The sequence below is a fragment of the Pseudochaenichthys georgianus genome, chromosome 9 (genome assembly GCF_902827115.2).
Source record: "Pseudochaenichthys georgianus chromosome 9, fPseGeo1.2, whole genome shotgun sequence".
Lineage (NCBI taxonomy): Eukaryota > Metazoa > Chordata > Actinopteri > Perciformes > Channichthyidae > Pseudochaenichthys > Pseudochaenichthys georgianus.
In genome coordinates, this window is record NC_047511.1 from 5,085,305 (window position 1) to 5,100,296 (window position 14,992).

Below are 14,992 nucleotides of genomic sequence, written 5' to 3' on the forward strand. Positions count from 1 at the left end.
TTAGATTTAATCTGCACATGAACATTTACTTTGTCATTATCATATCTGTTTCCAAAAATATAAGGCCTACAGTAAACTTTCTGAAAATAATGTGGTGGATTTTTTTGTTTTTTATCGCCATTTTTACTCAGCACTATATGGTTCTGAAAAACAACATTTTAAAACATTGAAATAAATAATAAAAATTCATACCAAAAGCAATAAGTATAGCATCTAGATAAGGTATAGATATTGCATACAGCGGTGAGGACATTTTAACTTATCAGAAAACAATAGGACATTTCTAAGTCCCCCTACCATAAATTACACTCATGGTTATATTTACTTCCCTGCTGCCCTTTGTGTTTGTTTTAACATGGAAGTGGTGTTTTTACCCTGTTATGATAACCAACAATTTAAAGAAATATATTTCTCCGACCACACACTAAGTTGCAACAGCGTGTAATCACTCTGTTAAAGGTCGTTTGTACCAACTGCTGGAACTGCAGCGACAGCAACACAACTTAAAATGACTGCAGCACCGATCGAGGTTTTCTGTTACTGTCTAAGTCTGTTTATATATTTGTTTCCATTAACCAGTCTTAAAATACTGCCAGAGCCCATACCTTGTTCCCTTTCGTGTTTACTTCCTGTCTGTTTTCTTCTGTTGATTTCTCTGACGTCCAGCGTCTTATATCCGCTTCACTTTCCTTTCTCCTGTTCTCTTTTTCTTTACTTTATTGGGGACAGTTTAGTGATCATGAATCCAAAGTTTCGTGCTCACCACAAATATATAAATACTTGTTCAACAAGTATTTCATGATATTTTAGTGAGGGAATGATATGAATGCACATAGTCCCTATATCCTCTTCAGCAACAGTCTGTTCTCTTCATCAGCAATCTGGCTAGAATTAACTACCACTGGAATGTCCAAATTGACCAATCAGAATCAAGTATTTAGCTAAGCAGTATATTAAATGTATATTTTAGTGAGTGGGGTTAGTATTTGTTGGAAAGACAATCATCGAAGTAGTAAAAAAAGGTCACAGTTTTGAATGACGGTGTGAGTTTTTGAAATTGAACTAAAACCATCATCTTTGTTTTATATTGTGTTCTTTGTCTCATTTCTCATTTTCTCTAGGCTGTTTCCTCCTGGTTAACACTCATTTCTCTTCGACGCCGGGTTATGTGGGTCGACTTCATGGTCCCCTTTTACCAGGGAACCACAAGTACTGCCTGAGGTTCTACTACCTGCTTCATGGATTTAGGAAAGTAGACAATGCTCTGGCCCTTTATATTTATGATGAGAACAATGTGGCCCAGGAGAAGGTCTGGAGCCTGACTCAGACATCCAGGGATGTATGGACTGAGGTGGAGATCACTTACATGAAGCCAATGCTTTCCAAGGTATAAAACATGGGTCACTATGATGGGTGATTTATGTGGACGTTAATGCTTTTGATTGGGAAGGATGGAATGGAAGAATGGAAACACAGGTTGATGGATGGATGATTTACAAACGTCTTATTGATGAAGGGATGGATGGATGATGACCAGGTCTAGAGACATACGAAAGGTTAGATGGATGGATGGATGATGGACAGACCTATGGATAGATGATGGAAATGTGGTTGGATGATGGATGGATTATTGAAAGTCAGACGAATTATGAATAGTCGTACAGACATACAGATGAATGGATGGATGGATGGATGTTGGATGGATGAATGAATGGATGGATGGATGTTGGATGGATGGATGGATATTGGATGGATGGATGGATGAATGGATGGATGGATGGATGGATGGATGTTGGATGGATGGATGGATATTGGATGAATGAATGGATGGATGAATGGATGGATGGATGGATGTTGGATGGATGGATATTGGATGGATGGATGAATGGATGGATGGATGGATGGATGGATGTTGGATGGATGGATGGATGGATGGATAGATGGATGGATGGATGGATGGATAGATGGATGGATGGATGGATGGATGGATGGATGTTGGATGGATGGATGATAGCAGTCAGTATTCAAACCTTTCTGTTTCCCAGGTGGTGTTTGTCAGCATATGTAAGAACTTCTGGGAGTGTGGCTTGGCAGCCATTGATGACATCACTGTCAGCTTGGGGGACTGTCAGATGACAGCAGGTACAAACCCTACTATACAGGGGCACCATATTCTTCAAAGCTTATTGTGTTATATTGTATTTATTTCAATATTTTATTATTTATCTTTATTCATGGCCGGTTGTCACGCGACACATTATTTGAGACCCAGTTCAATTTACAAATGTATATATATTTACTTGGCCAAAACAGAAACAGACATTGCTGGGTTGGCCTGAGTCAACCAGGTACTGTAGATCACACTGAAATAACTGAAAAGTTGACTTTAATATTAAGTTGAAGCTAATATTTTTGATTTAAACTTAATATTATTGCTTTTACCTAACCTAATACAGTTATGTGAAATTTGTTGACATAATAAATGTAATTAAAGTCAACGGTTCAGTTTTTTCTGTGCAGCCAGGAGCAGGCTGGGTAGTGGAACAGCCTTGAATCTTAACTAGTTAGCTTAGCTCCCATCCCAGAATGATCCTGGAGTTTTAGTAAACTGTAGCACACACTGCACTGATGCACACCTTCTGCATTGACGGTGTGTGTTGGCTCCGCAGGCTTCCTCCCGGGCCAGTGTGACTTTGAGAGTGGAGTCTGTGGCTACATACAGGATAAGAAAGGAGACAAAGCCGACTGGCTGCGAGTGCGAGGACACACCCCCACCTCTTATACAGGACCCAGAGGAGACCACACCACTGGGGTGGGTGAGTCATTTCCTCTTCCATTGCTTTGTTCATTCATTCAGGGGTCATGTGTGATGTGAAAGGATTCATGTATTGGATGATAATACCAGTGTTTTCTAATTTACACAGTATTCTTTGTGTATTGTATTTTTACGGCTGAAATAACACGTCTCCACTGAGAAAACATCCCATAAATGTTTCATTATGCCTCACCCAGGTTACTTCATGTACATCGAGGCGTCACTGATGCGTCCGGGTCACAAAGCTCGACTGCTGACCTCTGACCTGCGGGGGTCCTCGTCCCCTCAGTGTTTGATCCTCTTCTACCACATGCACGGGTCTGGCTCCGGCTTACTGAGCATGCTCCTGCGCCGCAGCGACAGAGAGCAGGACGCGTTGCTGTGGAGACGCCGGGGGGAGCAGAGCGTCAGCTGGATGAGGGTGATGGTGGACTACCAGTGTGACGTCCGACACCAGGTATGTCCCACTGGCTAATGCCAAGGAGAGGGAGAAAACGCCAAAAATAAATAATACACAACAGAGTAGAGCTCCCTCGTCTCTCAGCTCACTAAATGAATCTAACTAATGCAGGCTGCATGGCACAACAAGTACATTACATTACTTTAAGTTGATACTTTTATCCAAAGCAACATACAATAAAGCAATAACACCATGAGAAAACTAACTCTGAACAGCAAGAAACATGCAGGTCTGTTCCAACCCGTTTTAAGTACTGGTGCATTAAACATTTTTTATTTTGTATAGTCAAATTAGAAATGACAGAAAGGGTGTGTCTGGTATTAGGACTGCATATACTGCAAATAATATAACTGTTCCAGAAAATGAGAAGAGAAAGAAAACAAATGTCATCAAGTGCATACAGATCACAAAACAATTAAATGTAACCATCAACAGGTTTAAAGAATATCCAATATACAATATATTGTATATTTTGGTTAAAGGTCCCATGTCATGCTTTTCCGGTTATTACCCGTCCCCTTGTGTGTTATGAAGGTTTTAATGCAGGTAAACGGTCTGCAGAGTCAAAAACCCTCAAAGTACACCCTGTAGCGAGTACAACTCTAACACAGAAAATACATCCCCAAAACGCCTCATTGGAGATTTCTCATTTACTTCCAGTAGCCACGCCCAGAGCTATGTCCGCACCCTCTGCCAGCCTTTCACGAAACAAAGCTTCCCAAACCTTTCAGCGATTCATGCCGGATATGTACAGCGTAGGGCACTGAAGAACGATGCTGTTCCTACTTTGTTTGTACCAGCGGGAGATTCAGGTACACAACCTGTAAGTATTCATTGTTGTTTGTGTATTTATGATGTTTAAAACAAACAAGGTATCTACCACGACTGTTTAAATGGGTAAACGTTTTTCGGACTACTACGTTGGGATCGCGGAGAAATGCTCTCTGCAGACCCATTCTCACAGCGTTATAAACCTTTTTCTTACTCAATATCAAGCCACACTTATTGTTTTTACTTCGGCTGTGAGTGTGTGTGTGCTCAGGATGAGTTTAGCTTGTTCTAGCTGTATAGCCAAGCCTGTCTGCTCCTGCAGCAGTGTGTGTGTGTGTGTGTGTGTGTGTGTGTGTGTGTGTGTGTGTGTGTGTGTGTGTGTGTGTGTGTGTGTGTGTGTGTGTGTGTGTGTGTGTGTGTGTGTGTGTGTGTGTGTGTGTGTGTGTGTGTGTGTGTGTGTGTGTGTGTGTGTGTGTGTGTGTGTGTGTGTGTGTGTGTGTGTGTGTGTGTGTGTGTGTGCGAGCAGCAACAAGCCTGTCAGCTTCTCGACCAATCAGAGCACACTGGGCTCACAGGGAGGGGGGGCAGGAGCTCCAACAAGCCGTTTAGGACATAAGGCAAGGCAAGGCAAGTTTATTTATATAGCACTTTTCAACGCAAGGCAATTCAAAGTGCTTTACAAAAAATGAAAGACATTAAGCATTAAAAAAGAAAAGCTAATAAAATAAACATTAAAAGGAAAAATACATGGATAAAAGTTACAGTGCAGTCTAAAATATGAATAGTTCAATTAAACATTAAAAGAAAAATACATGGATAAAAGTTACAGTGCAGTTTAAGATATGAATAGTTCAATTAAAAGCAGCGACAAAAAGAAAAGTCTTCAGCCTGGATTTAAAAGTAGTCAGAGTTGCAGCGGACCTGCAGGTTTCTGGGAGTTTGTTCCAGATATTTGGAGCATAATAACTGAACGCTGCTTTACCATGTTTAGTTCTGACTCTGGGGACAGAAAGCTGACCAGTCCCTGAGGACCTGAGAGATCTGGATGGTTCATAATTTAGCAGGAGGTCAGTAATGTATTTTGGGCCTAAACCATTCAGTGCTTTATAAACCAGCAGCAATATTTTGAAATCTATTCTTTGACACACAGGAAGCCAGTGTAAAGACTTCAGAACAGGAGTGATGTGATCCACTTTCTTAGTGTTAGTGAGGACTCGAGCAGCGGCGTTCTGAATCAGCTGCAGCTTTCTAATAGATTTTTTAGTGAGACCTGTGAAGACACCATTGCAGTAGTCGAGTCTACTGAAGATAAAGGCATGGACAAGTTTTTCCAAATCCTGCTGTGACATTAGTCTTTTAATCCTAGATATATTCTTTAGGTGATAGTAGGCTGATTTAGTAACTGTTTTAATGGCACTGTTGAAACTCAGGTCAGAGTCCATGACTACACCTAGATTTCTGGCTTTATCTGTTGGTTTGAACATTGCAGACTGAAGCTCAGCGCTAACTTTTAAACGTTCTGCCTTGGCTCCAAAAACCATTACCTCAGTTTTTATCTTTGTTTAATTGGAGAAAGTTCTGACACATCCAGTCATTGATTTGTTCAATGCACTTACTCAGTTTTTGAATTGGAGCATAGTCTCCTGGTGAAATTCTTACGTACATTTGTGTGTCATCTGCATAGCTATAGTAACTTATTTTGTTGTTCTTCATTATCCGAGCCAGTGGTAGCATGTAGATGTTAAAGAGATGAGGCCCCGAGATGGAGCCTTGAGGAACCCCACATGTCATATTTATCAACTCAGATGTGTATGTACCTATAGAAACAAAGTTGTTTCTGTCCTTTAAGTAGGATTCAAACCAATTTAGAACTGTTTCCGAAAGTCCCACCCAGTTTTCCAGTCGGTCTAGTAATATGCTGTGGTCAACAGTGTCAAACGCAGCACTGAGATCTAATAATACTAACACTGAAGTTCTGCCACTGTCTGTGTTTAAGTGGATGTCATTGAAGACCTTTACAAGAGCAGTCTCAGTGCTGTGGTTTGGACGAAAGCCTGACTGGAACACATCCAAACAGTTATTTAAATGCAAGAAATTACTCAACTGTTGAAAACAACTTTTTCAATGATTTTACCTAGAAATGGGAGGTTTGATATGGGCCTGTAATTGTTCATTACTGAAGCATCTAGATTATTATTTTTTAAGAGCGGTTTAATGACTGCAGTTTTCAGGGCCTGTGGAAAAATACCTGAGTGAAGAGATTTGTTTACTATATGAAGTAGATCTGAGGCCATGCAAGACAAAACATCTTTGAAAAATCCTGTTGGAATAATATCAAGGCAGCAGGAGGAGGATTTCAGAAGTTGTATAATGTCCTCTAGGTTTTTATCATTAATCTGATGGAATTGTGTCATGATGTCTGAATTGATGTTAAGTGGACACAGAGACAACACATTTGCTGTTCCTGATGCAGAGGCACTGACTGCTTGTCTGATTTTCTGAATTTTGTCAGTGAAGAAGGCAAAATCATTGCACGCCCTGGTGGATAGAAATTCAGAGGCTACTGACACTGGGGGGTTAGTTAGTCTGTCGACGGTAGCAAACAAGGCACGTGCGTTGTTTTTGTTTTTGGTAATGATGTCAGAGAAGAACGATTGTCGTGCGTTTTTCAATTCCAAATTATAAAGGCCAAGTCTCTCTTTATAAATGTCAAAGTGAACCTGGAGATTTGTTTTTCGCCACCTGCGTTCAGCTTTTCGACATTCTCTTTTTTCTGTTTTAACGGTCATGGCCTTTCTCCATGGAGATATTTTCTTCCCAGTCACTTCCTTTACCTTAATTGGAGCAATGGCATCTATAACATTTGAAATGTTTGAATTAAAATGATCTACTAGCTCATTTACTGAGGTGTAAGCAGGGGCAAGTGTGGAAGAAAAATTCTGAGTAAACATTTCCCTAGTATTTTCAGTTAAATATCACTTTGTGGTTACCTCTTTTTGAACATTTGTGTGAACAGAAATAGAGCTCTCAAAGAAAACGCAGGAATGGTCAGACAGTGCAACATCAGTCACCACAACCTTAGAGATATTCAGACCCTTTGAGATAATTAAGTCCAGAGTGTGCCCCTTATTGTGCGTGGGCTCCGTCACATGCTGAGTCAGTCCATAGCTATCAAGAACACAAAACAGTTATTTCGCCCCTCTGTCCTGGGGGTTGTCAACATGGATGTTAAAATCACCAACAATGACTAGACCAGGGGTGGCCAACCAGTCAGAGGTTAAGAGCCACATTTTTTCTCTGTTACTGCAAAGAGCCACATCAAGCACACAGTCACTGATACCGCTTGTTTCAGTTTTTTGTTTTCTGGAGACAAGATTTCAACCACGTCACTGATGCGTTTGTGTGGCATTGGGATATATATTTTTTAAATCCTCTGGAGCAGAGAGAGTAGCTGTGGATTATTGTTATTGATTAATGCATCAGTGTTTCTTAGGGTCAAAAACACTAAACTCACAACTTAAAGGTGGGGTAGGTAAGTTTGAGAAACCGGCTCGAGATACACTTTTTGTTATATTCCATGGAATGCTCTTAACATCCCGATAGCAATTAATATCTTAAGTGCTTTGACAAAAAATCCATACAAAAATGTCATCTGTAGAAGCCGTGGCGCTGTAAAAAGAAGCCGTAATACTGTAAAAAGTACAACCAATCACAGTGGATGGCCTACCTGCCTGTCAGCCTTCCATCGGGGCACAAACTTATCTCGTGCCCTCATTGGTCATGTGCGCGTTCGTGTGTGTTGGAGGAGGGGCTCTGTAAGGAAGTGGCACATTTTCTCCGGTTGTGTATTTTCAAATTCTAGCGATCTCGAGCCGGTTTCTCAAACTTAGCTACCCCACCTTTAAGATGAAAGCGTTTAGTTTATTTAATAAAAAAGCACATGTTCAATGTGAAAAGTGACAGTAGTCATAGATTATTTGCAATTTGGTGCTATATATATATAAAAAAATAAATAAAATTATATATATATTTTAAACACCTTGAATTTCAGGGGGGGAGCGGGGCTCCGTTGGTGGGGCGCAGCGGACCTCCAAGACAATGGTAGGGGAAACACTGGATAGTGTTTAATCAACGATAGGTTTCCCCCCCCTCAAAGGTGATTGGTACACTGCATCGCAGGCAGGGCCGGCCCTCGGCATAGGCAGTATAGGCGAATGCTAAGGGCGCATCAACCCATAGGGGGCGCCGAAAAAAAAAAAAAAAAAAAGTTAGAAATAAAAAAAATATATTTATTTTTTTATTTCATAACAACACAATTTCCCGATTTTGGATCAACAAAGTACATCTTATTATCTTATACTAACAGAACTACGCCTATATTGCGTACAGCACCCATAAACTATGGCACCCCCCCCCCAAATCAAGTTGAACCGCCCCAGTCCCAGTAAAAACCAAAGGTTTATGTGAAATTGTTCTTTTTTTGAAATAATGGTTTTAGTGTGCAATTATAGGTTTTAATTTTGTATTTGTATTCATTTAAAATAAATCAAACTCCCAAAAAACGTACACAGCTTCTGTGTGCTTTTATTAACATTGGAATTTACTGTGTAAGCAGCCGCGAGGGGGAGAGCTTTAGAGAGCTCTCTCCTGAAAGACTGAGAGGCTCTGATAACCTCAGCTCAGTGAGGTAAAGGCACACCTTTTATATGATCATTATAGTTATAAAAAAATAAGAGAACAGGTGAAAAACAGGTATAAAATACTGACAGTACAAAAAAGTTGTTATTAATAAACAAGAATACAGTTTGAAAGGGGAGTGATTTGTAAAATATCCATAAAGAAAAAGAAAATCTGCTTACAGTTCTGTTTCATATGGGTGTTGAGAGATGTATCCATAGATCTCCTAATGTTGCTCTCAAAGTGCACCAGATTGATGCTTTAACACGGGACGAAAGTAACGGAGCGATTTGATCCGAACCCAAACAACTTTGACCGGCCAAATTACGTCAGAATGATCAGCATTCAGTACTTAACAGACCTACTAAATATCAGGTTTAACTGTCAGGAGTAGTGTTGTCACGGTACCAACATTTTGGTTTCGATACCAAGTCAAGAATTGCGAGTCCGATTCTTTTTCGATACTTTTCTTAAAAAAAGGTAAACAGTCTTAAATGTAATTATTGTGCTTTATTTCACACCAGAACCATAACCATAACACAAACTTTTAAACAATGAGAACAATAAATAAAATAAATGACAAGAATTCGTATTAAATAAAATTAATACATGTCTTACAGACAGGCCTCGTGGTGTCCGTAGGCTTGCCCTCACTGTCAGAGATATAGCTCAAATACTTCTGGCGTCTTTTTTTGTCAACAAGCCGAGGCGCAGCGGCAGTTGCACTCCCACTTGCAGCCATGCTTCTCGTTTTCTCACATGCTCTGGCAGCTAGCGCGTGCACGAGAGAGGGGAGGCACTTGAGCGTGCTTGAGAGGGGCGGGACTGCAGGCACGGCTGCAGTGCAGGGAGTGGAAGCAGAGCGCTGAACACACACGGCTCTTATTAAACGGCGCTTTCTCACCGGAGTACTTTCCCCCGTCATTCTTAAAGTACCGATACTAATGAAACGGAGGAATATTAACGTTTTTAACGGCAGGGTATCGCGGTACATTTCAAGTATCGGTACACCGTCAACACTAGTCAGGAGTCAGTGTCTCTCCCCCAAACTCACACATATACAATTCGATATGAACTGAAGAGCCGCATGAAACTAGGCAAAGAGCCGCATGCGGCTCGAGAGCCGCGGGTTGGCCACCCCTGGACTAGACGGTCAAAGTCAATACACACTATAGACAGCAGTTCAGTAAAGTCATCAAAAAAAGCTTGCACAGTATTTGGGTGGTCTATAGATATTTAGGAACAGAGCTCGAGAGGAGCATTTCAGCTGAAGGGCCACATATTCAAAAGAATCAAAGTTCCCATACGATGTCTTCCTGCATTGAAGGGAATCATTGAACAGAATAGCAACTCCACCCCCTTTCTTATGCATTCTTTCCTGACTCATAAAACTAAAGTTGGGAGGGGTTGATTCGATAAGAACAGCTGCACTGTTATTTTGTTCAATCCAAGTTTCTGTTAAAAACATAAAATCGAGATTGTGCTCAGTGATAAAATCATTGATTAAAAATGTTTTTCCTGCCAAAGACCTGACATTTAATAAAGCTAGTTTAAGTTTGTTAAACACACTATCAGTCATGTTTTTTGTAACAAGCTGTGGCTGACATGGAATCACTGCTAAATTAGATAAACTCACACAAACGTTTGGGCGCTTCCTGTTTCTAAGATGATTCACCGCTCTTAATCTGTTACCTATCAACACAGATATCGGCAAAGCTACAGGCAGGCAGGGCCCCGGCATGTCCTGGAAAGAGTTGAGAGTGCCATACGCCCTTGAGCCTGGACCCACCACATATCAGTGAGAGTTTGTTGCGTCTTGTACACACACATCCTTATCAGGCTTCGGAGACTGCAGATGCTTTCTTGAAGGGAGGGGAGGTGGTTGACGTAGGCACGGTGATGGAGACGGGGGAGATGGTGCGGGGGTAAAGGACATGCTGCCAGGGTGGGGAGGTGGTTGACGTAGGCGCGGTGATGAAGACGGAGGAGATGGTGCGCGTCTCCGCGGTGATTTTGGTGTGCGTCGTTGAGGAGCGGGGTGTAAAGGACATGGTGCCAGCCCTGCGTATCGCCTTAGTTTGGTCTTTGAACTCCAGGAACGGAGTAGTCTCCCATAATCAGAACATTCCTCAGGCGGGTGCAGTGATAATTCTTCAGGGTTTTCTGAGCGATGTGTTGTGTCTTTCTCCTGTTTTGATTCCTCTTGCCGCTTGTCCTTGGCAGAGGGAACAGATTGATGACGCAGGCAGTTGAATATGTTAGAGATAAACAATTTCACTCCTGACTTGTTCAGACAAACTCCATTTGCCTTGAAAAGATGTCTGCGGTCCCAGAAAAAGTTAAAATTGTCAATAAAATGGACAGAATGGTCAGTACAGGCAGTTGAAAGCCAGGTGTTCAGTGCAAACAATCTGCTGAATCTCTCCACTCCTCTTCTGACTGGCGGTAGAGGGCCACTGATGAACACCTCTGCATTTAGAGAACTGGCAGTTTCCAACAGACATTTAAAGTCTTCTTTCAGCACTTCTGACTCTTGTTTCACAACATCATTTGTTCCAATGTGCAGAACCACATTCTTCACAGTCGGATGTTCAGCTCCAATATGCAGGATCTTCTCAGCCAAGTCAGAGACCACATCCTTGGGAAAACAGAGTACTTTGGTGTTGTTCTTATTACACAGACCTTTTACATCTCTTACAGCAGAGTCACCCACAATCAGAGTTTCAGGCCCAGTCGTTAGCTTTCCCTCTAGCCTTTTACTTTTGGAGTAGCTATTGGTCCTTACCCTGCTGTGTGAAGAGGACGGGTTATCCAGGTCATCAGAAAGAGATCTCCGGCTCTCGGTCAGCGGAGTATCTGTTCTGGATTGGCACACTCGGTGGTTTAGGAGGATTGTTTGTAGTTCTCCCTTTAGCAGCTGTCCACAGCTGTTTCCTAGTATGAATAGGGGTTGAAGAGGCGCTCTTCCTGGGTGATAACAATGCAGGCCAGCCGGTCGCATCACAGATTTCTGAGCGCTGGGCTCTGCCTGTTATCCGTCCTCCCAAATCCCATGAAAATGATTTACTCTTAGGCTTTGCACCCAGAGAGTTCTAGGGAGGACTACCACTTGTAGATTTATTACCCGGTACACCGCCCTCCTGTTCCTTGGAATCCTTGTAGCTGCTAACTAGCTGTGAGTTAGCATACCCTTTTTCATTATTTTGCAACACTGGTAAAGTGGTGTCATTCCCACGACATAGTCCATTCACTTCCACGTTAACTTCCAACCGTTGCATTTTCATTTCCAACACATCCATCTTCTGTAGAAGTTTGTGGAAGTCATCTGTAGAGAACGGAGGCATTTTGCTACCAACTTTGCTACCAGGCTTTAGCTGTTGCTAGGCCACGCTACTGTAAGACTGAGGTCGTCGTAAAAATGTTGAAATATGGCTGAGATCCTCCGTCTATTTACGAAGATGAACTGTCCCAGTGATAAATTAATGTCCAGGAGCCGCTGCTCGAAGTTTTCAGAGAATAAGAATAGGAAAATCAGCATAAAAAGTAAGCAGAGGCAAGAGCAAGCAGAAAAGCGTCTGCACTGTAAGAAAGAAAGATAAGAGTGACATAGAGTGAATACTGGTGACTGAGTACACATACTTTACAGAGATGCTGTTTGAGAAACCAATGTGAGTTTGGAAAATTGCACAATATACATTTATTTTAGTAGACCTCAACAATGGAATTATGACATGGGACCTTTAACTGAACTCAAAAAGTCAATATTAGAATTTGAGATTAATATATATTTCTGTAATCTAAATACAATTATTTACATTATATATATATATATATATATATATAAAACAATACAATTTGGAAAATGGATATAATTGATCCATATTAGACATATGTACATCATATATAGTCACATCGTTTGTGTCTCTTTCAGATCATATTTGAAGCCATCCGAGGCCCATCACTACGAAGTGATATTGCTATTGATGACATCTCCTTTAAAAGAGGACCATGTGAAGGTGAGTAACAGAAGTATTATTCCACAGGGGATGGGTATTTTAAATGTGTTAGGGCTAAAGTAATACTGTCTGCATTGTTTCCCGAGTGTAACTGTAATATCTGTCCTCCTCTTCAGATCCTGGGGACTTCGCTCCGTACTCAGGCTTCTCTGAGTATTTTAATGAGATCGAGAAATGAGAAAGCGAGAAGTCTTTCTATGTAAAAGTTTGCAGGTTTCAGAAGTGTGACTAATCCACCGACAATTTACAAAGTTGTAGAGCGATGCTTTACAGTGTGTTGCAGCCAGTACCTCTAGAGCAGTGTGTCTGTCTTTCTTCACCTCTGAGTCTGCCATTTTAATGTTGGTGCATTCATTTTCAAATTTTATATTTTATATTCATTTTCAAAGTTTATATTTTGAATTGGATTACATCATCGTCCCTGTGACAATCAGATACACAGCCACTGTGTTAAAGCCGGTCATACACATATTTGTTAACTATGCTGTAGATGAATGAAAAAATGTATTTCAGTGACAAAGCACTAATGATGTGCTACTTCATAACCAAATGTCCTGTCAGGTACACAGGGGTTCTATTCACGATGTTTAACATGATGTCAAAACACTTGATTTGACCTTCTGCTCAGTACGGGGCCGACAGAGCCAAACGTGTTACTATGGCCCAAACAGGAGGGGAAACACGCTGCAGTTTGAAAATAAAAAAATTATGAAATAACAAAACACAAATGTATTTAATTTTACATGCAAATAAAGAACCATCATCAACAACTTGACAACACATGTGCAGCATTTAGAAAAACATTCACCACCTTGAGGAAACATGAGCTGGGTTTACTAAAAGTGCTGCATGAACGAAACGCTGCAAATATAAAAAAGCTGCAAGAAGGCCAAAACCCAACGGCCACCAGGGGGCGCAGTTGGACCGCAGTGGGGCCGGAGCGCTAGGTGACGTTCAGGATTCTAAAGTTGGCCAACTGTCACTGTAGCAGTTAGTCTTTGCCATACCTGTAAGTGATTGTCAGTATATTTGTAATGACTCGATTAGCTACCTTAGCTAGCTAGCTTACAGCAGATGTGCAATAATATCAGAAGGAGTCATGCGATCACATTGTTAAAGATAAGCTGATAAAACTTACATTTTAGTTTTTTATTTGCAACATTTTGTTTGTGCAGTGCTTTCACTTACAGTAACGTTGCATATGTTTTGTGAATGTTATCGAAAAGATTTGCATGTGTTGTCAAATAGTTAAAGATGTTTCTATATTTGCATGTGTTTTGGCACATTTGTGTTTTTATATTTGAAACTTTTGTAAAGCGCATTTCTCCTGATGGAAATGTTTTGGGCCGTTGGAATGCGTTTGAACCTTTTGGCCACCGTAGCTCAGGGTGAGGTGGCTTAGTCTAATTGGGCGAAACATTGAAATCTGTATGGATTACAAAATGTGGACCCATGTGGCAATGAGCCTTGATCACTGCCATGAAACAAAGCACACTTCCGCACAACAACACTATGAAAACATTAAGAAAAATACTCTTTTTACAATGCTTTATTTGTGTATCCACCAATGCTTTATTGTTTGTTCATTAACTCTGTCCTGTATATATTTGTTTACAGTATCAACTGATTGAATTTACAAATGGGCTTCGGCCATACAACTGTGTTGATGTTGCTTGTTAGGTTATTTCTTTGTCACATTTGTTAATGTTAGTTCCACTGTGACAAAGGACTTGAGTCCAGCTTTAGTCTTCAGTCAAAATCTAAGCGCTTCCGAATAATGGTAAAGGTTTTTGAAATCCTGTCGTGTATTCAGTAAGGTGCTGGAGACGTTCCCTCGCCTCGCAGACCTTCACAGATACATGCTACACCTCTCTGCAGCGCTGAGTCTTCTGTCTGTGACATCTTGTTGTACCATGCTTCCTGTTTAGCCTCTTAACCCGAGTAAAAGTTGCTGATTTTGATGTCTGGACTCGGGCCTTTTCTTGTTGGCTTCTTAATGACTTGTATATGGTATATAGTGGTGCAGTGATGCAGGTAGTTGCCATTAACTGGTATTGCTCAGGTTCATTTTCATTTCAAACCTTTATTTAACCAGGTAGGTCCCATTGAGATCATTGATCTCTTTTCCAAGGGAGACCTGCAGCAAGTAGGTTACACATGAAACAACATAAAACAATAACGGAGATCATACATCATATTTACAGGGCTACATTCACATACCATCGACATGTACAAGTACCAACAGTATCAAAG

At 41.0% G+C, this 14,992-nt stretch overlaps 1 protein-coding gene across 2 annotated transcripts in view; it reads left to right on the forward strand.

Annotated features, from left to right (window-relative positions):
* The window catches only part of mamdc2a (MAM domain containing 2a), a 68,829-nt gene extending 54,129 nt beyond the window's left edge, over positions 1-14,700 (forward strand). The window contains exons 9-14 of one of the 2 annotated variants that reach the window (XM_034090256.1): positions 1,122-1,387; positions 2,046-2,142; positions 2,670-2,816; positions 3,013-3,272; positions 12,655-12,739; positions 12,856-14,700. In XM_034090256.1, coding sequence (XP_033946147.1) covers positions 1,122-1,387; positions 2,046-2,142; positions 2,670-2,816; positions 3,013-3,272; positions 12,655-12,739; positions 12,856-12,917 — 917 coding nt within the window. In that variant the 3' untranslated portion in view covers positions 12,918-14,700. Of the gene's footprint in view, positions 1-1,121; positions 1,388-2,045; positions 2,143-2,669; positions 2,817-3,012; positions 3,273-12,654; positions 12,740-12,855 lie in introns of those variants that run through there. The other variant, XM_034090257.2, reaches the window with a different exon arrangement.
* The last annotated feature ends 292 nt before the right edge of the window (positions 14,701-14,992 follow it).